Source organism: Hirundo rustica, chromosome 3 (genome assembly GCF_015227805.2).
Source record: "Hirundo rustica isolate bHirRus1 chromosome 3, bHirRus1.pri.v3, whole genome shotgun sequence".
NCBI lineage: Eukaryota > Metazoa > Chordata > Aves > Passeriformes > Hirundinidae > Hirundo > Hirundo rustica.
The window spans coordinates 61,974,600-62,001,090 of NC_053452.1; the positions used below are offsets into that span (position 1 = coordinate 61,974,600).

The 26,491-nt window shown below is 38.3% G+C and overlaps 1 protein-coding gene across 4 annotated transcripts in view; it reads left to right on the top strand.

Annotated features, from left to right (window-relative positions):
• PTPRK (protein tyrosine phosphatase receptor type K) overlaps nucleotides 1-26,491 on the top strand; it is a 388,737-nt gene that overhangs the window by 179,955 nt on the left and 182,291 nt on the right. For all 4 annotated transcript variants that reach the window (XM_058419621.1, XM_058419620.1, XM_040057700.2 and 1 more), the window contains exon 6: nucleotides 10,102-10,276. In XM_058419621.1, the coding sequence (XP_058275604.1) occupies nucleotides 10,102-10,276 (175 nt within the window). The remainder of the gene's footprint in view (nucleotides 1-10,101; nucleotides 10,277-26,491) is intronic.

Consider the following 26,491-nt stretch of genomic DNA (forward strand, 5'->3'; position numbering starts at 1 on the left):
CACACTGAATCAGTTGAGTTGTGTAACAGGAGTCCCTAAACCTAAAGTCGTAACCTAGGTTTTCCACCTGTTATGCTTTGGTATGCTCTGATCTGTAAGCTTCAGAAATTAGCAGAATTTCTTGCTGAAAAATGCTTTCCTGTAGGAGGTGAACATAAATGTGTGTGTAGTCTTAAAGAAATGAATATAGTGTGTATAGATAGATATAATAACTAATTGGTATTGCCCACTTACTGCTGATTTTCTTTCTTTCTAAAGCCTATGAATTTTCTTTCTTTGAAAAGATGCTTAAAAAATAAGGAATTTTTCTTTTATTAACCTTTGATGCACCTTGCTGCTTTCTGCACATTGATTTGCTAAATCAGTGTAAGAAAGACCCCTGTTTTATTCTATTTATTTCCCTGTGAGATGTCATGCATTCTGCTGGAGTTGTGTCAGCAAATAAGCTTGCAAACAAGTCGCTTCTGCTTGGTAAGCCTATGCTCAGAATGGGTATGTGTTATGTATTAAATTTTTGAAAGAATAGTGCACACAGGGCATTCTAAACATGAAAATACAAGAGCAGGATGGGGGGTCTGTTGGTTTATTTCATTTGACGATTTCTGTCTGAAGAAAGCTTCATTTCTTTGCTAAGATAGTAGAGAAATAGAATTGACTGGGTGGATTAAATAACGTTTGGGTACACCAAGACTCCAGAACGCAGTGTATGTATTTTCCAGCATTTTTTTTGCCAATCTAATTGGGATATCACAGCAATAGGGTTTTTTGCATAATCGGGCTGTGTTTAACGGCTTCCTGAGCTGGGAACAATTGTGGCTCCCAGAAGCCCAATACGATTTTCAGTGTCTTATCGATGTCCGGTTTAGCTGGACACTCGTACGGTGCAGCGTGTAGAGCTCTTTGCTAGAACATCTGTTAAACCATATGTCTTGGCACCTGGTTCAGATGGCGATAACTGCAGCACTAATGAGTCCATCCATCATTGCTGAGCTTTGCATTAACATAGCATTGGATTAGGGAAAGCGGCTTGCTCTGGCTTTGCAGTCAGATGTGTTTTGCCACGGTCTGCGGTGATACCGTTTGCCTTGGCGAATCTGAAATTCAAAGGGGTACCGGCTGCATGCATTTAAAGGTTTAATATGCGCCTTGTAATCCTGGGCAGATTTGCCATCTGAGCAGTGGTGAGCGGGCCAATCTGTCAGCAATAGCTGTGGGTGCTGGCTAACCGCCCTCCACTTGGGCTGCCAAGGCTGGCGCGGCAGCCCTGCGCTCGCCCGTGGAGAGACTCGTCAGCGTTAATACGGTCTGATGCAGCCCTTCTCTCTGCCAGAGGAGAGTGTCTTTCCTCGTGGAATAACAGATAATTAAAGCAATTGCCTGAGAGTAATAATTGAAAAAGTGAAATTAAACAGCATTATGGAAAAATAAAATGCAAATTGCTGTAAAAACAATGGAGTCGGGCTGACCTCCCAGTGGTACCAACTGTTACAGGAGGATGAGCGAGCGTCTGTTCGGGCTCAAACAACTGGCTGCGTCCCACTCCTTTTGTAGAGGAAACTGCCATAATCCTCAATGCCCTGTTCACCAGCATCTTGGGGTTTGGTGCTGATTGCCACAGAATGAGATGTGCCATTTAGCATTCATTTTTCTTGCTAGGTACTGCATATATGTGCTCTTTAACAAGTCTTTGGACTGGGCACATGCAGATGGTATCCTGTGATGATGCATTGTGCACGACCAACACTGTATTCCAGGAATTTAGATTAGAAACGCTATATAAGAATTCGTGCCTCTGGCAAAGTGTTGAGGGACAAAACATTGACTATTTTGTTTTGCTTTCTGGAAGGGCTATTTCCTCTCAAAGGAGGGAAGTTATGCAACAGAAATCCTTTCCTCCTGCTGTTCCCAGGTGAAGACATGAATTGGTATTCAGTGGGATGGTTGGAGTGTGGGCCTTTAGGGTAAACCATCTAGCTAACCTAACAGTGAATGCTGGGAGGCTCGCTTTTGGTCTCAGAAAAAATGCTTTTCTAATAGGAGAGTCTTGTCCAATTTAACTTCTGTTTTACATTGCTTGCATGTTGCTTTCTATGAGTTTTCTAATGTAACTTTGCCTTCTGAGATACCATTGTGTTTTGGTACAGTTAATTAACTGGTTAAGATACCCTTTTTTTAGTTTGATGATAAAACATTTGCTGTTACAGTACACCAGCCTATTCACCATGTTCATTACACTGGAAGAATGTTTTTTGTTGGTTTGCACAAATTTTATGATCCTTGAAAGTTAAAGAGAGCTGAGTATACTCTGAATGTTAGGAAAGCTTTGTTATTTTGCTTTTTTATTCAGTGCTACCTCGAGAGAGTTCAGAGAAGATGCCTTGCAAGCAACCACAGGGTTTCAGCCATGGAGCTATGATGAAGAGTTTTGATCCCCTTTTTGGTTTTGGTCAACTGTCAAGTTTGATGCTTTTTGGTTTTGTACTGAAATAAGTCAGTCAGGCCTGTTTGCCCTAAGGAGGAGTGGGAGCTATGATGTTGTGTGGAGGCTGCAGGAGGAGAGAGGGCCTTTGGCTCTGGTTTCGCTCTTCTCCCTGGATGGCAGTGGGTGAGCCTCTGGGGAGACAGAAGACTTTTTTGGATTATCATCATCATCTGCCTAAAGCAAGTACTAATTTGCACAGCAAACTGGGCTGTTTGTGCCAAACCTTCTTTCCTCAGCCTGTAAAATCCCACTCAAGTCTACATCATCTTACCTTTATCTTGACTACTGACAGTGGCTAAGCAGGATATAAATTCTTTTCTTTTTTTTTTTTTTGTGCTTGAGGCTAGCACAGAAATGTCATTTTCCTCATTTGTTTCATATTGCTTGCTTTTACTTACAGAAAAGGTGTTTTTGAAAGGAAGACACAGTATAGGGAGGCATAGAGGACTCTTTGCAATGACTTGTCTATTCTATCTTCACATTCACCTCATCATATTTATGGTCTGTGAAAGACATTCTGGTTTTCCAAACCTTTTCTTCAAAGTTGTATGAAAAGCTGCCTTGAAGTGATCTATTAAGCTTGTAAATTACTTGACTTGTAGTTTATTCTGTATCACATACTCCTGACTCAGACATGGCTATAAAGAATATTCGACCCATGAAAATTACAGTATTCATAACTTGTCTGTTTCATGAAGGTTTTTCTTTCCTCTGTTTTTCTCCCCCCCTCTATTCACCTTTGATGCTATCTATGTCATTTAACCCTGAATGAACCATTCTCCCTCTCTCCTGTCTCAATTTATCAGCTTCCTGGATAAATATGGCAGCTTCCCCTAAGATGCCCGGTCATCCTAGGTTTCAACAACACGAAATACTGTAATCCTCCTGGTCTTAATTTAATTCTGCCCCAGATAGCTAAGTCCTCTGGTCTGCATAGCTACCAGTCATTTAGTTTACACAGCAGCCTTTGGAGTTGCCATCCCTGTTGGCCTTCTCTGGAGTCCTGTGGTGGCTGGAGCATCTGGTGCTGGGGACTGTGATGCTGATTGTGGCCTCAGTGGTGGCTCCTTCCCCTCCTACCGTTTTGTACTTTACAGGTAGAACAGCTGCAGCGGAAGTTTGGTCCTTCTGTGTAGTCCTGGTAGTCACTCCTCAGTCAGCCAGTGGCTGAAGCACCCATGTAAATGAGACACCTGAAATAAAGGTGATGTTTACAAAAAGATACAGTTATAAATTCCTTTGCCATTCTGTCCTGTGACTCTTGTCTGTTATCACCTGCATTCAGTTTGTCTTCTCCTCAGTGGTGTGATGTGTGGTAGGTAGCCTAATACCTCAGGTCCTAGTTTCCTCTAATAGCTGCAGGACTTAATGAATTACAGAAGTATAGAAGCAGCTGGTAAGCTTGGATGCTTTTAGAAAAGGGTAAAATTGTCTGCTGAGAAATTTTCAAGGAGCTGTCTTGTGGTGTGTTGGCCCTCAGTTGTGGGGTTTTGTGCAGCTTTTGTCCTTCTTTGTCTTCTAAGCAGATTTTTTTTTTTTTTTTAAATTTTGTTCTGCAGGAATAAATGCTGTAGTTCAGTGTGCATTGTTCAAGGTGATATAGACCTTAAATCACTGTGTGAAGAATCCATACTTCTGTGAATTATGTGTTTTTCGTTTCCTTTTTTTTTTTTCCTTTAATCAAGAATACTGCATTCAAGAACCAAAGCTTTCTGAAAAGCTCCTATATTTTTCTAAAAAATATGATGGTTTTATTTGTATATTCAACATGTGTTCGAATAGGCTCAAACTAAGAGGTTTTAAAATGCTCAGAGAAAGTGAGTTGCTTTTATTTGTGTGGGGGCATGGCCAGGGACACAGTAGTATGAATTTTGCTAGTTTGCCACCGGTGGGTGTTATTATAATAAAATAAATTAGAAGTGCCACCTCTACAGGGCCAGATGGCTCTCAATTAGATTATTTCATCAAAGCCCTTGATTTCTTCAGTAGGAGGGTCAGTGCAGCATGATAGAAATTTGAGCTACTTCAAAGCGGACAAGTTTGAGTAACAGCAGTGCATCATACCGAGACATTTAAAGTAATCGTGGATTTTTCTGTACTTCAGTGCAGCATGCAGGAGAAAGCTTGGCTTGTCACATTTGTTCATGATCTTCAGTGTATGTTTGCATGGGAAAAGCTGTGTGGCTTTTTTTCTAATAAGTGAATGCACACTTCATTGGAAAGTAGAATCTTATTCTGGTTTGCTATGCATGTAGGAGGCCAGAAAGCTAAAGCTTAATTTCTTGCTTAAAAAAAATATTTAGTGCTTTTCCTTAATAATCAATCAAACTAAAGAAATTGCTAGTTCACCTTCTTTTAATCTAAGATAGGACTATTTAGGCATATTTAGAGCTATATTTCTAATTCATGATCTGCTTGAAAAAGAAAGATTTCTTAGTCTAAATTTTGTACTTATACATAAAATTGGAAAAATAATCCCACTTTATTCAGTAAATAAATCTTCTGTAGGGGGAAAAATTAAAATTTTATTTATAACTTCCCACAATAAATATTATGTCATTATGTTCCTACTATGTTAAGAAATTTCAAAATGCCAAGAATATATTGTGTCATTTGTGTAAAAGAAGAAAATGTAACAATAATAATAATAACAACAACATAGAAATTATTTTAGATTTTTCTTCATTTGGAAATTGTGTTTTAAATGCTCTAAAAGAATATGTATGTCTGTGGAAAAGTGACAGACAGGTGCTTATAAAGTAAAATTTAAACACTATTTTTGTTTTTACTCCCCTCACTTTTTTTTTTTTTTTTTTTAGGCTTTTTGTTTTGTGTTTGTTTGGGTTTTTTTAGTTTTTTGAAAACATGATCTGGCAGAGCTTGTACTTTATTGCTGGCATTCAAACTATCCACAGTCAACCTTTCTTTTTTTCCCCCATCAAAAGGAGGCATATCTCTCTTTACATAATGACTAATCCCAGGAATGTTTTGGAACATGTTGTTTACAAAATTCCCCTTTCCTCAAGGCAGTAGAGGTTTAATGCCCTGTGCTGCTGGGGGCATCTCTCCAGCCCTTGTGCTGCTGGTGAAGTTCTGATTGCAGCTTTGGGCGCTGGGTTGCTCAGCCAAACTGTGGACTTTTGCCCTGCTTGCCATATAACTTGCCCTCTCCTCTGCTCCCAGCGGCCGCGCAGTGAATGCGATCGCAAGCGAATCCGCTTGGTGATGATAATATATGGGGAGGAAGGCGTGTTTTCAGGAAGGTTTTTCGTATTCCAGGTTGCCATTTTCTCGTGAGCGCAGGAGGGAACAGGAGGGAAGGTGAGGAGAGAGCGAGTGCAGGGCAGCTGATAGGGCGCTGCTGCCAGAGTAACGCGGGTGTCACTGCAGCCAAAGCGTTGGCATCTTCTGATCTCTGGAGGCATCCCGGCATCCAGCCGAGAGCCCGCGAAGGCAGCCAGAGCTGACTGTAATTATTAGCAGTACAGCCGACTTATTTTAAGGTGTTTACAGTAAGAAAAGAATGGGGATGTGTAAGGTTGAACTGTCCAGGCTTATAAAAATCACTGGTGTGAAAAAAAAAAGGTTTCGGAAAATTTAGAGGGGACATCGCTGCACTCAGATGTCTCACTGCAATTTAAACAAACAAGCAAACAAACAAACAAACAAAAACAAAACAAAAAACCCAAAAACAACAACAAAAAAAACCCACCTCACTGCTTTTCAATTTGAAAAGCTGAGGGAGAAAGGCTGATTTTAAATTTTGATTTTTAATTGCTAGAAGTCTATATCTTACACAAATTTTAAATTTGTGTAAGAGATGCTCTTAATTTCTACCAATTAAATAAGATGTTGGAATTTAGATTCTTTTGGTTGTACTTGGGTTCTAAAAGATCCACTAAAACTGCATTTCTTATTTATTAAATGCTTGATTTCTTCCATGAGGCAAAAGAGAGATATTTAAGACTGATTGTTAATTTACCTAAGATTGTTTTTAAGCTGCGTAGGCTTTGCTGTTGACTTTATTTAAAATATAGATGATCTAATTTCATTGCCTGAAAAAAGTTTAATAAAATCATGTTCCTATCAAATTAAAAATAACCTTGAAGTCAGAGTGATTTATTTAAGATTGTTATTTTAAATGCCTGAAATGCCAGAATTAAGGAGATTTTTTTCACAGACTAATATTTCTTTTAATCAAGTGTTTATAGAGAGTAGTTCTTTGTGAAGCCCAGAGTTATTTTCACAAAAGAGGAGAGCTGCCTGGTGGTGACCTTTCTTAAATGAGCAATTCAGGGTTATCAAATCAGACAGCAAGGGACTGGAGGAACCAAGGATTGCACAGGGTACAGCCATTACCCATTAGTATAACTCCACATTAATTTTAAATTGAATTTTTAAAACTTAATTGAGCAGCATTTTCAAGCTCTGTTCAGTGTGAGCAGGACATAAATTGAAACAGTATGTACCAGGAACCCTTAATAAGCAGAGAGCACTGCTGCCTTTCTTCCCTCTCCTTTAAAATCAGTAGTAATGCTCTGACATTAAAAAGAAGAATTTAATTAAGAGATCGTGACAGTGCATCTGAACTCTGACTGGCTAATGGGTTACCAGTGTAAGGGATATGCACTGAAATGAATGCAGGGTTTCTTTGTTAACATTCATTTTTAGATGAGAACTCTCTTCTGTTTGAACTTTTCGTCATTTTAATGATGGGGAAATAGTCTAATGGGTAATCTGTACATGAAGAAAGACTTTGAAAATATAGTTGTGCAGCTGGATTCCCAAGAAACAAATTCTAATATAAAGAAATTAGAGCAACAGCTCCAAGTCTTGTAAGATAATATGGTAGGAAATCACTGATATAAATAAAAAAGAAAACCTGAGGTGTTGTTCTAGAACTCTAAAGCTTGTCAAATTTTATTTTAATTAATTTCTCTGAAAGTGCATTAGTATTTCATTTAAAGTAGGAGCCCAATTCACTTTGTTTCTCAACTTGAAGCATGCAGATGAGCTTCAGTAAGCAAGTTTTGATCTTCGGAGTGTAAATTATTTTATATAAGTGTAGCTTGGATGTGCTTCTCTGCTGCAGACTAAGCATTTAGCATTCCATGTTAAAGCACTGGACTTACTGAAATTGAGTCCTTCATTTTAGAAAACGCCCTAATATGTATTTTCCCTTCATACAGAACAAGAAGGACCACATTACATGGTTTATTTGTCAGTTCTGCTATCAAATAATGTTTAAAGCTACACCTTTGATTTATTAGTGACTGCTTGGTATTTTTAACAGTCATATGGCAAGTTTGTGTTTAGTGGGGGAGTTTGACTTCCTTGTACTGGGTGGCTATGACACATCATAGCCACCAGGGCATGGGACAGGGCTGAGAGGAGGGAAGTACTATGAGGTTGGTTTGTTTTGATTACTTCAAGACACTAGATCCAAGGTTTATATTATCATTTCTGACAGTCCAAACCTATGGTTGATATTGGGGAGTGAGCAAGGGTGGGGACTGCAACACTTGAAAATCCTGCTTTCAAATTTAGCATTTTCTATCAAAAGAACCCAGCTAGCTGGAGGAGAAGGTACCCCTCCTACACCTCCCACAAAATGATTTTACTTTTGTTTAAGCATCACCAAAATAAAGTCTTTAACATCATCTCTCATTTGCTTGATATTGAAATTTAATAATTTCATTGATTCCTAAAGTTCAATAAGGCCTTTCGTGCATAGGAGTATTTGCAGGCATCAGAAATCTTCCTTAATTTTTCTAAACTGGAGTCAGATACCCACAGAGCTGAGGATGGAGCCTGTGTCTGTCACAGGGTGACTTGGCTGTGCCACAGTGGGTCCCGGTGTCCTAGAGCCCAGCATCCATTGCTTTTGCCCTGGGAACACCCTCTCGAGACCACTCCTGTGATAACCAGGCTTGTGGTTGTTATGAGATGATGAGGGTTTTAGGGAGAAGCAATAAGAGTACCTTTTGGAAGTGTCTTGTGTGCCATTTTGTTCTGGAAATCAGATTTTGCTCTTGGTATCTTGAGGCTGTTTCGGACCCAGCCCTGCAGGCAGAGCTCACACCTGAGGAAATGGCAGAGAGGGTGGCTGGGTGAGGGAAACTGGATGGTGTCTTCCTGCAGCGAGAAAACACACCAAGAAACCTGCAGTTGGTAAGGTGATGGTGTGGTCTCACTGCAATATGAGTGACTGAAATCTGCGTGCTTGATGTAAATAGAATTAATCTTACCTATTAACAGTTAAAATGAATGCCTGTTTCAGTGAGAGTGAAGTGGTGATGGACCCCAGGTTAATCTACCACACAACTGTTTAAAGCAACTAAGCCATGCTAGGACAACAAGGGATAGATGTAAAATGAAGGGTCTGAGTGTTGTGAAATACTCTTGCCTGTGACAGGGGGCTGGCTGATATACACATGCCGCATTAAATCATCTCCTTTTTCTGCCCTTTGTGTTTTGCCACAGGCTTTCAAGTTATTAAATTCTGTGGCTCAGCAGTAGCGCTTTGGTGTTAGAAAGCTTGGAGTTTAAAACCTCAATGAAGTTTCTCATTCCAGGGGTTGATTAGAGCTAAAAATGTCCACAGAGGTCATGCTTTGCTGTGTGTTGAACAGAATGTGGTTGCAAGCAAATGCTGCCATCTTTCCGGGGACTGAGCAATGCTGAGTGCTCAGAAACTGTATCCTGGTCAGGAAATAAGATGCAGTTGATCCATGGGTGAGAGCAGTAACATGGTTTGTTCTTTTTGTGCTTGTTTCTGGGTGTTTTCTAATGCTGACTTTTGGTGGAGGGTCTGCTTCTTCAACTGAAATCAAAATTGAACATTTAATGTGAATGGTAATAAGGAAAAAAGGATCCCACCAGAACTCAAACTGTTTCTGTCTTACTGACCTGTCACCTGGCCCCGCAGCTCCAGACAGATTAAATTTTTCAGTGATTTGTGGTAGCTATGCTTTTTTAAAAGATCTCTCTAAGCTCCTTCCTTTAAATGAGACCTGTGTTACTCCTCTTTTAATGCCTTTCTGCCCTCCACTTTTTATTTCAGCTAGCTTTAGATGGATAGGTGGTGCTTAATATAACAAAGCTAAAATTTTAGAAGGTATTGAACTTGTACAGATAAAAGGTAGCATTAAAAAGGAAACATTGGTTGGTTGGTGAAAAAGAGCTGTTGCAGACCTTTGATATCCCTCAATGCAAGGTTTGTTTAAATATATCTTATAATACACCCAGCCTATTGTTGTAAATCTTCCTAAAGTTGAATGAATTTTCTTTGGAGTACAACCACTACTGCTGGGCTATCCTAGGATAATTCCAGCTATAAGGCAGTTGCAGTTGAGTATGTCATGGTCACGTTTTGTGCCAGTGCAAAATCCTGATGGTACTTTTCACTGCCAAACTTGACTTTGAAATACTATTGAGTACTGCTTGTTTCTTGATGGGACCTCAGAACAGAGCTCCTCTATCATGGAAATGCATGGTAGTATGGTCTGAATGCATTTGGGTTGAGATTTTGGGGTTTTGTGTCTTCTTTTTATGATGATAAAGATAAATGCCTTTTATATCTTTTGAGTTAACTCTGCCTTGGTTACTCTTATTTTCAGAGAAGAAATGGGGAAGATATTCCTGTTGCTCAGACTAAAAATATCAATCACAGAAGATTTGCAGCGACCTTTAAGTTGCAAGAGGTGACAAAAACCGACCAGGATTTATATCGCTGTGTAACTCAGTCAGAGAGAGGTTCTGGAGTCTCAAACTTTGCTCAACTTATTGTTCGAGGTAAAGTTTTATTTATTTTCATTTTATCCATTTAAATGCTTTTAATGCTGATGCTTTCTGCTTACACTTTATTTAGCCTACATATGCCTTGATCTGAAATGATCATACAAAGACAGCCCTGTGAAACTGTCATGAGATGAAAGGCTAGCTTGCAAAGTTTCTTGCAATTGCTTTCCATGGAATGCACCTGTGTAAAACTCTGATCCCACAGTGTGTGAAATGTGTCTGCATGCTTTTATGGGAATCCTATTTGTTGAACTTAAGGTGCGAATCAGATTCCACCTATAGATGGTTGCCATTCCTTTTTAAAATCTGTTGCCTTGAGCACACTGGTAGTAGAGCAAATAATACATTGTTCTGTTACCTGGGAGATAGGTAGATAAAAAGAGTTGTAAACTTTCACCTACCCAAGGTCTCGGAGCATTGTGGAGATGTTCTGTGATGATTTCCAACACAGAAGTAAAAGGAAAGAAAAGAAAATAAAACTTGTTTCTCCCGCTTGAAATACTTTTTCGGTTGAAATTAATTCGAAAGCCTGCTGGTATGCAACCGTGGCTTGTGTGTGGTGTGATCAAGTTGGTGATTTTTTTTTCTTTTTTTGTTAATTTTATGCTCTGTAAACATATAACCTTGACTGGCAAAGGATGAGGTTGAACGTAGGTCAGTTTTCACTTCCACAATTGTGTGCTCTATGGCCTGGAATAAGCTATTGAACTGCTTCTTACCTAATTATTTTACCTCCAAAACTGCCTGTTTCATCCTTAGTTGCGATGAGGTTTACAGCTTTGTAACTGGGAAAAGGAAGTGATGTACACAATCTGTTTGTGGGGCTGCTGCTCTGGTGGAGGGGCTGTTTCGGCCAGGTAGGTGCGGGGATCTGACACACAGTCCGCTCTTGCTCGATTCTTTGGTGAAGCGGTGGGCTGTGGGCTCAGTTTGGCGTCTCGTAGTCAGACACTGCATCTGGAATGGGGACAGGGCAAGCAAGTTTGTCCTCAGCTTGTAGAAATAAAAGCAGTGCAGGAAATGCCCTGACCTATTTTTTTATCTGGTATTTGCTGGCAGAGGTATTTTCCCTGGGAGACCAGTTGATTGAGGTCAACCAGGTTTTATGGCTGCTATAAAACATCAATAAAAATGGGCCTTGCTGACTATACAAAGATTTAGACACATGTTAAGAGCTTCTTTTTATTCTGTTAGATGCACCTTTTGTCTAGCAAACTGCAAGATGGTCTTCATCTAATAAATTGAAGTAAGCACTGTTGAGGCACAAAACCAGACTTTTGTTGTTAGAAAGGCAGGGCAAATCAATGTATTTATCCATTAAATGAAGCTTTCTATTTTTTTCTCGTATAAGACTGCAATAAAATGGTATTAAGAATACTATTTGTCTCAACAAAACCCCAAACCACCAAACAAACAAACAAAGAAGTAAAACCCAACAAGAATGCAAAATTCCATAGTACCATCTTTTAAAATCCATCATATTTTCTTGCTGAAAAACTTAGGTAATTTCAGAGATAATGTTATATTTATGGCTCAAAACATAAATAGATTTTTTTATTATTATTATTATTTTAAGGTTAAAGGTTTTACTTTTTATGTTCTTTTTACTGGAAGTCCAAGAATTTTAACTTTTTTTTTTTTTTTTAATGTACATATGCACACACATACATACATACATATATAAATAAAAATATTTAAAAATGCCTTAAAAGATAAACCTTCCAAACCCATTTTCATCTATTTGACATCATGGTGCAGAACAAAGATATATGTTTTATAGTTGAATTTATTGCTTGCTGTTGTATTTGAAAAGCAATATACAGTAATATATTTTCTTGTTTGTCTGGATAACTGCTAAATAAATCTTGTTAGCCAAAAAAGCATACCCATACCCTTAGGGATCAGCTACCCTGGTGTTAAAACTGTACTGAAAATTAACCATAATGACAGGTCCTATATCTCAGTGGCACTTTAAAGCTGACATCCTGCTACATGGATACAAAAGATGATAATTTTAAAGGAAATTTTTGGGCCACTGATATGAATTGCCTTTAATAAGAGCTGGCATAGTATTGCCCATTGTCAAAGATGACCCGGGGGAAGAGTTTATTAGTGCGTTTCCTTCTAAACTGGGAGTGACAGGGCATGCTTGGGGGCCTTTTGTTGCTGTTTGTAACAAATGAAAATTTCGCTGCAGAATTCTCATGCTGAAGAGTATTGATCTGTGTGTTCTCACAGCCAGAGGACGGGGAAAAAAAACGATGAAACACAATTTACTTTGTCATGACTTTAGTATTGCTTCCAGATAATTCTGAGTAACGATAGGGTCTTTGGTTTGTAGAAGCCAAACTTTATTGACAACACTGTTTATGAGAGAGCGAGGGATGAGGAACAGGAGTTGTTGCACAGTAACTTAAAATCTTGGTGTTCAGATTCATGGCCAAAATATGGATATATCTTGGGATATATCCCATGTCTATACAGACATGTGATATCATAATACTGGTGTAGAGGCATCTGATACTTTCTTGATGAACAAACTATAAGTTAGTCTTGATGAGTAATGAAAGTTTCCAGTTCTGTAATGTGCATTATCTTGAAACATCTTTATTTCATTTTGAGCTTTAGCCGAAGAATTACTTTCAGTGGAGTTCTAAACTCTATTACAAATGTAGTTACCTGGGAGGGATGGTACACGTTTCAAGACCCTGAAAGGGATAACTCAATTACTCTGATTAGTTTTTTGAAGAAAAATTGAACTAGGATAGGATTTGTAATTAAATTATGAGATTTTACCCAAAGTAGTTCCAGTCAATGATTTAATGTCTCACCTTTGTTTAGAGCTGGTCTTCAGCTCACAGCTCAGTGGCTGCACCGTATTGATTTTTTTTTTTTTTTTTTTTTTTTTTTACATGGTTTTTATGGCATTGCTATTATTCTTGGATGTGTGTAGCAGGAGTTTTCCCTTTCCCCTTCCTTTTACTGGAAGTTTGGTGCTGTCATTACTGTTAGTTGACTTACCCTCCCGAATATGTCCATCTGATTAATTGTCTATTTATATTTTGCCTGGTAAATTGGCAATTTCTGGGAAGAGAGTTTCTTGAAGTCTTCAGGGTTGTCTGCACAGGAACTTGAGGGAGATGCTGGGAGGGAGGAACAGTATCTGTGATAGGTAAGAGTGAACAAGAAGTCACTGGTGGTTTTCTTTTTTACTTGTTTCTTACTTGGTTTTGAGAACAAGTGTATCTCAAAGTCTCTGTTGCTTAGTGTGGAATTGTAGAAATGAAGTGCCCAAAGAGATCACCTGTGCCCCCGCCTCATGTGTATATTTGATGTATATAACTGTGTAGCCTTTCCAAGTTACAGTATCAAATGTTCTGATCTTCAATCAGTAGAGAACTTTGCCCCCTAATCAGATCTTATCCTGTTTCATTGTTCTGTGCTCTTAAAAATGTACTGGAGTGTTTCTCTGAAGTTGTCAATATTTGCCAGAAAAGTTACCTTGTGCATCAAGAAATGAGGTTGTGTCCAACACAGCAGCTGTGATCAACTTCTTCGTTGACATGGCGTGTTAAAAGTGCCTGTGAGATGGCAATGAAGCTGATGTTACATTCTCATATGGTTAGATAGCAAAACTTATTCAGTCTGCCCCCCTTTGGAATGTCTTACTCTTGGGCAGTCTTGCAGGGACCATGAATAAAATCACTATTTTCTTCAGCTGCAGTATGGAAGATACAGGTGATAAGTCTCTTTATTTTAATATATAGTCAGGTAATAACAGTTTGTTGCTCTGATTGCCAAAAAAAAAAAAAAAAAAAAAAAAAAAAAAAAAAAAAAAAAAAAGAACAAACCCCTTTCTTAAATGGAAACAATGAATTGAACTTTATGTAAAATGTTTGTATGCTTCCCTGAGTTTCTTTTTTGTTTGTTTATTTTTTTTTTTTTAAAGTAGCTGCATGTTGTTAGAAAAAATAATTGTACAAAACTTGATATTGGGCTATTAAATGCTGCAAAATCAGCAGGAAATATGGTACATTTTATTTTATGTAGTAAATCTTGCACATAGGATTTGGAAGAAAATGTTTGTTAGAGTTAAAGATAAGGTAGAGAAATAAACAATAAAAACCTCAACATGTATGAATCAAATATAGCATTTGTTAATAATAATAATGTGGAGAGTTCTTTCATACATCTGATTCTACTGATAAGTTTATAAGTTTTAGTTGAGTCATAAATTACAGCAATTTTTTATGGTTTTACTACATGACTTTTTTTTCTTTTTAACATTTCTTCATCCAACCAAAGCATCTCTTCTGTGCTGGGCTCAAAGAAAGGGGAGGTCTCTGCTTTGATTTATTGTTTCAATGTCGAATTGTCTTCATGCACCTGGTAAATCCAAGTTAGTAACAGCAAAAAGGGCAGTTTTCCTTTACTTTCTTCTGAATGTTCTTCCAAAAATCCTAAGTTCTGATGAACTGATTCTAGGCATCTCACCTCTTTGTATGAGTTTGTGGATATCATTGTTTCCTGTATTTGATTTGACATTGCAAGCAGTCTCTCTTCTAAGTAATCAGATTCAAGTTTTGGTGGGATTTGTGGTTATGTTTGCCTCCTCTTTGTTTGCCTTATTGGGCTGACTTTGCCATCAGAAGCAGTTCCTGTTATGCAAGCCTGGCAGAGATTTTTCTGCCTTGATTGTCTGAATCTCTTTAGGGATCTTATATAGGAAAACTATTAATTTGGCTGGTTTCTGGTGATTCTAGAACACTGCGAAGATGGAGTTTGCCCCTGGCAAGTAATTCTCATGGGAGCATTATTCTTCTTCTCTGACAAGAAAGCTTTGAAATATTTCCATTTGAGAAAGCCATGGACTGAAATGCACTTTCCAAATTTCACTGGTACTTGTTTTGTCTGGAAAAAAAGTGAAATCTCTAAGCTTGCTTCAGATGTGTGTACTCAATTTTGTGACTTGTTTATTTGTTCAGTATAATAACAGACTTAAAAATATGTCAAGGAGAGCACTAGATGGCAGGTAAAAAGTAAATACATCAGGTAGCCTGAATTTATATTCCCTGCTTGCAAATAGACTGAAGTATTTTTATAACAATTTTGCAAAATATCCCATATTTCTGCCCTCCATTATTAACTTCTCTGATAAATAGGAAATTTGTAAAAAAAATTTCCCCTCTGGTGATGTTACCCGCTGTCACAAATATTAGACAGTTCAGGTTAATAGTGATGCTTTGTAATGTGTTCAGAAAGTCAGTCTCCAAGAGGCAGTGGCTTTGGACTGTAGCTTTGAAAAGTTACGACGAGGGCCTTTGGTGTGTGTTTTTCTGAACTCACTGAATTTCAGACCAGAGAGGAAATTGAGGAGAGATATTTTGCAGTCCAAGTTATTGAAATCTGTGGGCTTTACGTCACTATCTTGGCTAAGTTTCCTTTTGAATCATCAGCAGACTTCAACAGAGGTATGCAAATGTTTTATTTGTGTCAGAAGAGCCCTGTGGCTGCTGTGCTTGGTTCATAAGATGCATTCCTGGAGTGTTGATATTAGTACTGGTACTTTTTTGGACACTCGACTCATCTTCAAAATTACTTTATACTCTTAAGTTTCCTCATTAATTGTAGCCTAATTCTCTTGTGGCTGTATCCCTGCAGGAAGAACAGATGACAATGCCATAATTACTTTGCAGTAGTTGAAAAAATAAGGAAGTTATTTTGTGAAATTTTTCTAAACCTTGCTAATAAAACACAAATTATATATTGGGTGTATATTTAGGTATAAGCATTTGTCAGAGAATCAAGGATCCAATTAACTTGATCTTTTTGTGGCATTCTCTGGTTTTAATTTCTCTACTGTAATAAGATTTTATCCTCTTTAAGTGGGTTTAAAATGTGAACCTTCTTATTTTTCAATTCTCTGTTTCTTACAGCAGGTAAAGAGGGGCTGTCATCCTGAAGTCAAATCCTGCCTCCTTTACATAAAAAGAATAAAACAAGAATATAGGAAAATGCCTCAGAAAGCCCTTATGCTCATAATGAACACATTGAACCAGATAGGAGTCTCAATTTCGTCATTCATCTACATATCAGAAAGAATAGCAGCTTCCCTTTCTGCTCAGGCAACTCTTCTGTGGAAGTAACTCTGCTCAGCTCCTTTGCTGAGGCAACATTTGCCTCTGGTTTATATAATTAATAGGTGCATTGCTCATTTTCTTTAGGTAGTGCAGGAAAGTCGCTTTTGCTGGAGAAGCAGGAGAAAATAGTATTGACTGGATTTTTCAAAGAAGCTAAAGAGACTGATTCACATGAGGTAACAGAAATGCCAAGTATTTGGCACAGGCTCCATTCCATCTTTCTGTGTTGAGCAATCTTGCTGCACAAGTTTACATTTGAAATTACAATCACAGAATGGCTGAGATTGAAAGGCACCGCTGGAGGTCATCTGGACCAAACTCCCCCTGCTCAAGCAGAATCACCTAGGGCCACTTGCCCAGGATCATGTCCAGATGGCTTCTGAAAATCTATTTTTCAGCCTTCTAGGGCAACCTGTGTCAGTTCTCAGGCACCTTCACAGTAAGAAAAAGTGTTTCCTGTTGTTCAGAGGGACCTTCCTGTGTTTCACTTTGTGCCCAGTGCCTCCTGTTCTGTCACTGGGCACCACTGAAAAGAGCCTGGCTCTGTCCTCTTTGCACCCTCCCTTCAGGTGTTTATGCACATTAGCAGTATCCCCCTGAGCTGTCACATCTCCAGCAGACTCTTGAAATCTTTATAATGTGATCTGGTGCTTTGTTTTAGTTTTGATGTGCTCTTTAGGAAGACCTGAAACATTTAAGGTAAACCACACGTTCTGCTTTTATTTCATAAGACATGGATTTTGTACTACTTGATATAAGCTAAATTGGTATTCTCATTAGACAAAAACTAGTAATTTCAGTGTTGATATGCATCTCCTTAATGTATTCTCTAAACTTAAAGGTGACTGGTCTGGATCAGAGCAAAAACCCAAGTCCTGTAGCTCTGTGTCCTGCCCCAATAGCCGGGGCAGAGTAACAGAGAAAAGTAGGTGTAGGAGCATCCTCTGCTGACTTAGAATATTTTCAGTCACAGGGGTCTGTGGTTTGGACACCTTGTAAGGGCAATACCCTCTCAGCTTGGGTATAAGTGTTGTGCCTTACCTTCTCACTTAAAAGTATGCAGGAACCAAACCAAATTAATGAATAACTAACTCACTCACTTGGTGCAAGGGCCGTTTTCTATTTATAGTTTTCATTGCCTGCTGTATACTTTTCCCTGACATCCATGATGGATGTTGATGCTTTGTGCTGCTTTGATACACAAGTCCAAGCAGCCTGAGTCCCTCTTGTGTTTTCTGCAAGGCTTCGTACTGCCTGCATGAGAGCACATGGGATAGCAAACCCTGTGGAAGTCCTCTTCTCTTTCCTCTGCTTGCTTCTCAGTGGCAAGAAGCATGATGGGAATACTATTTTCACAGGCTCTGGGTGGAAATCAAAACAAAAGAAAAAAGAGGAGGGGGAAGGCTCGGAATGCTGACAATTAGCTGCATTGATGTTTGCATGGGTATTTCTGCTTTTTTCTGAGAGCTGCTTTTCTGTATGTCAATATAATTGCATTTCTAAGCATCTGATCACATCTAGAACTAGATAGCTTTTCTTCTGTCATTCCTAATTGGTAGGTGTGACACTATTTTATGTGTCATTAAGTGTGACATTGCTTTGTGTCCAGGAATGAACATGTAGCAGGCCTGACTGGTTTTCTGATGGCCATCTTTGACCATGTTACATAAACGTTCAGGCAGGAATGTGCTTTCGAAGCAAATCTCCAGAAAAGGGCCCTTCCCTGCTTGCCAGGCAGTGGACTGCTACTTGTTCTTGTCAGCTCTTGTGGAGACCTTGCTGTGGCTTGGCAGCAAAATAAATACAGCTGCAGGGTCAATGAAAATCAGTGGGAGCCTATAATGGATGGTGATCTGGGATGATCTTGACTGAGTGGCTCACGGTTGCAGAGGAGTTAGCTCGGCACTGTCGGGCTTAGTGATGGCTTTAGGTAATATTCCTCAGGGGTTTTCTGCCTCTGTGGCAGACCAGGTGTTATCAGCCCCCTTAAAGGCAGCATAAACTGGGTATCACCTGCTCTGCCTAATCCAGAAAAGCCAAATTCCGATGCAGCTTCGCTCAGCCTGATTCAAAACGGTGCTGCTGGTGATACCACAGATGTGGCATCAGTGGTTGCATGAGCAAGATCTCACTGTTTAGGTGCTCTCCTATACCTCTGTCATTTTCTCATGTGCATCCTTATTGTGAAAATACTTAAGTGAATCCAAACACCAAATAAACTATTTGGGAAATTAAAATGTAATCACTTTGAATAGTGGGATTCTTGTTGGCCTTTAGGCTTGATGGGAGTCAGTGCAAAGGAAAAAAAGAGGCTAAGGAAAATCTTTCAGCAGGTGTCACTTCAGGGAGGAAATAAAGGGATTCTTTGTTTCTTATATCTGTGTTTTATCCAAGTACAGTGACGTGAAGATCACTTGCAGTAATGTGATTTTTCTCATCTTAATTAGAGACGTCTCCAGACTACCCCACCACATCACAGCTGTATTTCACTTGGATAATTGCCCCTCCAGTATCTGGACTGTCTCTACATTTATTTAAATCAAATACTTCATTTGAATACTGCAGCTCGGGATGGTCTCTCTCAGTTTAAATGCCACTGACATTACCGTGGAGGTTAAAATATTTACTTAAGTATAGACAAAGTTCCCTTACCTGCCATCATTTTCCAGTTTGGGGGAGGGGAAAAGCCCTCCAGGTTTGACATCTCTGTATTGTGCAGGGTTGTTAAAAAGGGTGCCGATGAGTAGATGCATGGTAATGATGAAAAGGAGTGCATTTGGAATTCAACATAGATGGCAGAAAATGCAGGATGTCAGAGAAGCCATATATTAAACAGAATTTGAATTGGAAACTGAATCCCAACCTGCCACTGGGGGCATTTTGATCATTTTGATTTATTAAACTTTTATAACAGCATTCAGACGAAGCTGAATTAAAACGCTTAGTCTTGGGTGGTTTATGGTACACAAGTCATCATGCTACTGAAGTCTCACCATGATCAATGTAGAGTTAATTTAAGTTGCTTTTTTAATGCCAGTGCACCTGTGTGCTTTAGTTTGTATTTAAAAATCTAACAGTGTTCTAATGCTGAATCACTTAGCAAAAATACAAACTGGAGCCACACCGACATTTATTTTCAGCTGCATTTGCTATTAAATTGTAGTTGAACTACAGGAAAACAAACTGCATATATATTCCTATACCAATTTTATATATTGATAAATATACACACATTATAAATAGCTAGCAATGAAAATATAACTATTTCCTTGAAAACGGGTCATGCTGCTAAAGACATAGGTGTTTGCATTGTGCTGTTCCGACCATCTCCCAGGCTCAGCAGCCGTACGTAGTCCCAGTGAGCCCCGTCCCTGCAATAAAAAGAAATCAATTACTATTAGAGCGGCGCTCCAGGTTAAAGGCATTACAGGTTCACACTCGGTTTTGCAGCAAGGAGAGGATACGTCGCTGCAGATGGGGAATGATGCAAAAGATGGATGAGACAGAGTTCAAGGAGCAGTACTGTGAAGGTCTGGCACTATCATTCCAAGCTGTCTCAGGGACATGATGGATGATTCAGTGGCAAGAAGCAATAATACCTGATGATGAGAGATTCGCCTCCAGATCTTGAGCCCACTGCATGCTGTCTACCTGTTGGTGTTCTAGCGGCATAATGATTCCTGATGTGTTATGAAGAACTAAACTATTGTACTTAAGCAGCTAATTTGGAATGTTGAATTTAGTAACCTAGATATTTTTCCCAGCTTCTAGGAAAGCAAGGAGCATATCAAATGCTCCTGCACATGGTGAATTTAATTACCTCTTATTTATGTGTGGTACCTGTTGACATGATCTTGTAAGCTGTGCTAATATGATAGGTAATTTGTTACCTCCAGAAATCACTTTCTGTGTGCCCTCTGATCATTATCATGAAAGATGATAAATGATCTAGCCCATGAGATGTAAATGAAAATGAAATAGATAATTTTATTCTATGTCTAAATTGTCGCTGGAAAAGTTGTTGCAATTATAATGGAATTTATCTCATAAAAATATGCTTCGCTAGTGCCAATGACCTTTAATCATCTTGGCTGGGGAGTTATTTGAAGATAATTTTAAAGAGATTACAAAAAGTTTGCTCAGAGTAGTTTGGATAAAAGTTTTTTTTCTTTCCTAAAGTGTTTTAAATATTTGTCTCTTTAATAATTCATATTGCAGGATTTATCAGTGTTAACTGCTGGACTATTTGCAGAATTATATAGAAAGTGGTGAGAAACATATCTGCCTCTCCTGAAGAAGAGGGAAGCTTAGCTACATGCAGAAAGATAGATTTCTTCCTGCTGAGATGCAGCATTGAATTTGGATGTGCTGGTTTACTAGAGAGCTTGTCATTGAGATTGATATGGAACTGCTAACAGGCATGTCTTGGAGAACATTTAAGGAGTGTTACAAAGAAAATGAATTGTGTTTCTCTCCTCTGTTCCCCAGGTATGTTCACAGTGATAATGGCAGAGTCTGTGTCCTACCTCCTTCATGAGGAAGGATGACACTGTTGCATTAGGACTGATATATAAATTTTCATCTCTTCCCTAAATTTTTTGTGATTTTTATTTCTTTTTAAATTTCTTTGTTTCCAGGACCCCATCTATTACATTTCATGTAGTTATTCTGTGTCCATTTTCTTAGCCTTTTAGCATGTCTTCTACTGCCAAACACTTTGTACCATCCCAGTTGATGTCTGTACAAGTGCAACGTTTCACTTTCCCGAATTCTTCACTACTAAACAAAAGAGAAAATTTCTTTTGATGGGTTTGGGGATTAAACAGAGAAAAAACTCTGTCAGTGTTGTAACTCTTTCTTACAGTGTTAGGAAAAAGTGAGAGCACTTTCTTAGGAATTAAAAATTGCTTTGAATTGACTTGTATTAGAAACCTTACAGACTAATAAGAACAGTCAGGGATGGTAGGGAAAAGCCTCTCAACAGTCAATTTGACGTTATATTTTTCCTTCAAGAAAAGAAGATGTAAGTACAAAATATCACAGAATGATAGAATTTTCAAGGTTGGAAGAAATCTTTAAGATCATCAAGTCCATCAATTCAACACTACCACTGTAACCCCCAAACCACCACTCAGTGAGAGATACCGATAACTTTTAAACACCTCCAGGGATGGTGACTCCGCCTCCTTCCCAGGCCACCTATTCCAATGCCTGACCATCTGAACAGTGAAAAAACTTTCTTCTGCTATCTAATATGAATCTCCGCTGTCTCACCTTAAGGCCATTTCCTCTGGTCCTTTAACTGTGGGCACAGCAGGAGAGATCAGTCCCCACCTCACTGTAAACTCCTTTCAGGAAGTTGTAGAGAGTGATGAAGTCTCCTGTGAGCATCCTCTTCTCCAGACTAAACAAATCCAGCTCCCTCAGCTGATCCTTATAAGACACGTTTTCTAGACCTTTCACGACCCTGGTTGCCTTTCTCTGAACACTCCCTAAAGCAACATGATCTGAAAGGTGTATATTGCATGGTGTTAGTGAAAGGCTTATAAAGCAGAGATAATTTTTGATGAATTCTAGTTTTATTAATAACTATTGGCCCAACTTTGTGTGAATTGGTTAATTTGAATAAATAAATGCCAGGAAAAATGTTTTGCTCAATTTAGAGTTTTTGTCTGGAATTTTCCATAAATAAATGGATTATAAGGTAAATTAATTTGAACTTTACTTGAATGTACCAAGCATCTTATAGTTTGTGGAATCTAGGTTAATCTTTTATTCAATTTTTTTTTTTTATTATTATTATTAATTTATATTAGCTTTTTGCTCCTTGTGCCTGTCTTGTGGTAGATCCTGTAAGCCATATGGAACGGTACCTGTTTGTGGACACAAGGTAGAATACTACGAGGCATCAATGTCATATGTGGTTTTCGTAAAGCTATCTTACTTTAGTAAACTGGCTTACTCGTTTCCTGAGAAAATCAAGAATAGTATCTTGTACTGTTTACCTGATCTATTTCACCATCCAATAAGTATTAAGTCTAAAAATACTCTTTTTTTCCCTGTTTTTTTTTTTTTTTTTTTTTACCTGAAGTTGCAGTTTTGAGTTTATGTGTAAATCTCAGTTTTATTCTTATATTGACAACCTCATGGTAACATAACTTGTGTTTTGTAGCAACTGGAGATATAAAGGCTACCGCTTTTAAAAGGAGATGGGGCAAACTAGATGTTTTTCTTTGGCTTAAAAATTGAGATTGAAGTCTCATGACTTTTAATGCTTGCTTTGAATTGTGTTGACAGCAGTTGGAAATGTCTTGACTAATGATTTATTTTTCAACTTTCCACTTCTCTTGGACTGGATGACTTGCATGTCCTAGAAAAAACAAAATACATTTAGCGTGATCAAGCTTGAGATCTATGGGCTACATCATCAGACCTTTTTTTTTTTTTAATTGGAGATAGAAAGGAGCATGTCAGTGCATGAAGCACAGCTTCATTTTACCAGCCAGATATTTCAAGGGTACAGTTGCAGCATAATTTTTGGTTGGTTGGTTGGTTGGGGTTTGGGGTGTTTTGTTTGTTTGTTTGTTTGTTTTAATATGTGATGTTGAGGCACAGTTCCTGCTTTAAATGTATGCAGCATGGCACTTGGCCACCTTAGTGCACTGAAGAGGAGAAGACATCTGCAAGTACTCACAAGTATAGCATGCTGCATTCCTCACTTTTGCCAATGCCTTATCTGATTGTTTACTTATTTATTTATTTTCCCTATTTTGCACCTCTGGACTTTCTGCAATGTGATTTAAATCTGCCATCTTTTGTGCCTTATCTGTTGGTTGCTACTTCTGTCAGTGGAGCAGAGAAAATGCTGTCAGGTTGAATGTGCCAATAAATGACAATGAGTCAATTGAAAGGCGATAAAAAAGTCCGTTTTACTAGAAAGAATAGCTCCTTTTCCAAAAGGTTTTAAAAAGATAAAAAAGTGTCCATTTTCTTGGACACTTCAACAAAAAAAAAATGGTCTGTGTCTGTGTTCTGGCTGGTATCAGACACATTTAAGATGTATTTTGAGTTTAGGCTTACAGAATTCTCAGTTTTCCTGATGTTTGTTTTATGTGGGAAGCTGCCTCTACGTTTTAATCTTTACTTTTTGTTGCTTAAGTTCTTTGTCTTCAGCAATCTCCTAATTTAAAAATCTGTTTGACATTCCTCTTGCATTTTTCTTTCGACATGGCTGCCTAAAGAAATATTTAATGAGTTTTATTTTTCCTGGGAACTCCTCCAATACCTGCTTGACCTCTAACTAGGTATGTGGACGATGTAACACAAAGAATTGGCCGTAGTGACACTTCTTTTCCCTCCAAATTACTGTCATTATCAGTGACATTTTCACAATTAGAAACAAAACTATCCTCGTTTTTTTACTTTCAATTGTTCCTGGAGCAGCTTTAGCCTCTTCTTTGAATAATATCATAAGAGATTAAAGAACTGATACACAGGCTAGCTTTTCATTCATGCCAAATCAAGTGATGGTGTCAAGAAGTTGACCAAGCAACTTCCTGGGATTGCAGACAGATAAGAGTGGTTTAATTAATATTTTGTTTTGTCCAGATGTTGCTGCCCTTTAGCAAAACAAATCCTAAAGCAGGAATTTAGCAGTATGTCAGTGCTTCCAGGCTGGAACAAAGAATTTTTTACAAACATGTCATGAAAGAAGGACAGTGTTCTTACTCTGAAATGGAATGTTTCATACAGGTGATATTGCTTACATTATAAAAAATGGAGGGGACAGGCAGGGGAATGTGTGTGCCAAAGAGTATGTGCGAACCCTCACCTTATTAAGGAGATTATCCCCTAAGACATTTGCTTCATTAGGAATTGTGATAATTAAGATGAACTATATTTCAGTAAGAAGACAGCCTTCTGGCCAACTGACTAAGCAGATGCCAAGTGGAAGCAAATGATGCTAAGTTGAGCTCTCAGGCAATTAACAGAAATTAATGGACCAGGTACCTACAGTCTGTTTCCTGTGGGTGTCCGTTCAGTGTCCTTGCCCTTTCTACACTTCCAGCTCAGATGACTTTCAGGGGTTTAGCACCTGAGGTTTCCTTATCAAAATTTGCTGGGAGTTATCATCTGTTTATCAGAGTTTAAAGAATTCCTGTGATGGATTAAAAATTTCACAGGATTCTGGAATTTTAGTTGATTGAGTGGGAATAATGGAAGCAATTCTTTGATGGCAAGGCTCCTGTTTTGACTCCTATCATAATGTTACAGAGGAAACCTTCACAGGGGCTTGCGCTGAGTAAAAAGCTAAAACCTTTTTACTCACCGTTTGGTCTGGTTTCAACCTCATTTTTGAAAAATGCATCTCTGTATTGCCATAATTTATGAAGTGTCCTAATCTGTGAAGTAATTTCTTGCATGCCCTGTTATTGACTGATTCTGTGCCTCATGAACAGATTCATATACTAGTTTTGTTGTTTGTTTGTTTGTTTGTTTGTTTTTTTTAATTTGTTGGACCCTTCCTTAAAGATATATATGTAGGCATGGGCAATGTCTGTTTAACGTGCAACAGCATCTGATATTACAGAAGAGGCAACAAAATGAATGGTCCTACCTCTCTTTTCTCTCTCCTACTCCCCTGACTTGCTATTTCCTCTTCTTTTACATCAAAGACATGCTTGGCCCTCTCTCCAGTGAGCTGACTGGATGTTGACAAATTAAAAAAAAACCCCTGATGCTGTAGAAAGAAGTGGGTGTTTTTGTGTCAGACTAGTATACTAGTAGTAGAACCATTGGTCTGGAAAATATGGAAAGCCCAGAGAAGAGGTGGCAGTTCATTCCCCACAATGATGTGGTCCTATTGGGTTGGCTTAGATATAATGTTAAACTGCATCCTCAGCCTGCTTTGCAGGTGGATTACACTGCGCTGCAAAAATCTTCGTGCCCACAGGGTATTGTAGTGTGAAACGGTTCCTGAGATAAACAGTGTTGTCTTGGGGGTTTTCTTTGGTAGCAGCTTCCTTGTATGGACATGCCTCTAGAGGAGTTGATATAACAGAAAGGGACTGACAGGAGATACAAGTATGTTCCCTCAAGCCCGCATTATCTTGTCATAGCTGAAGAGATAACCAGATACCAGAATGATAGACCTTAATGTAATAGGCCTGAATGGAAAAACCCGCAGTAAACCTCATTTTTGGATTGTTATGGAAAAAAAAACAGCTGGACTTGGTATGGAAGGGGAAGAAATCAACCAGAAAAAAGAAAGGTAAATAAAAAGGAAAAGAAAGATAAGTAAAATATTTCTCTTGAGCTGGACATTTGGTTTAATTTCAGAATGCTAATCAGGCCATTTAAATACATAAATACAATAACACTTGGAGTGGCTTTTCAACAATATACTAATGAAATAAGCTGTTATGATTTGTATAGGTGTAATTAAAGCACGGAAAAGCAAACATATCAGTGTAGTTTTTTTATCAGTCATATTCGATGAATAATAAGATAGACATCTATTCACACATCACTGTGCTGCTCTGAAAAGCATTTGAAATTTTCACCCCAAGAAAAAAAGTGGGGGCAAAATGCATTCTTGTCAAAGAATTTGCTGAATCTAAATTAAAAATATTCTTCCATGGAAGAAAAAGTGACTGATTGCAATATTAGAAGTAATTCAAGTTTCTCGAAAGGACATTTAAAAGGAGTGTGGCAACCAGAGGTAAGGTGTTTGTAGAAGAGAAAAGACAGTACAAAGGCAAAAATAGTATACTGAATAGCAAAAGATTATGAACTTGGGTGAGAAAAATGCCATGAAGACTCGTAGGTGGAATAACAGATGTTTTGTGGCTTTTTAATGATTGATTATTATATGGTGTAAATGGGGCATGAAGAGAAGCACTTCATTAAATAACTTGAGAAAAATTAGGCAAGATATCAAAGGGAAAATGTTTTGGTCTCTTTAGTGGTTTCAAAGGGTACTTTGAGCTTCAGCAATGTTACTGGCCTGCTTCTGTTACCCATTTTTTACTTCATATGTTGAAGAGAAAGAAATGATAAATTATTCAGG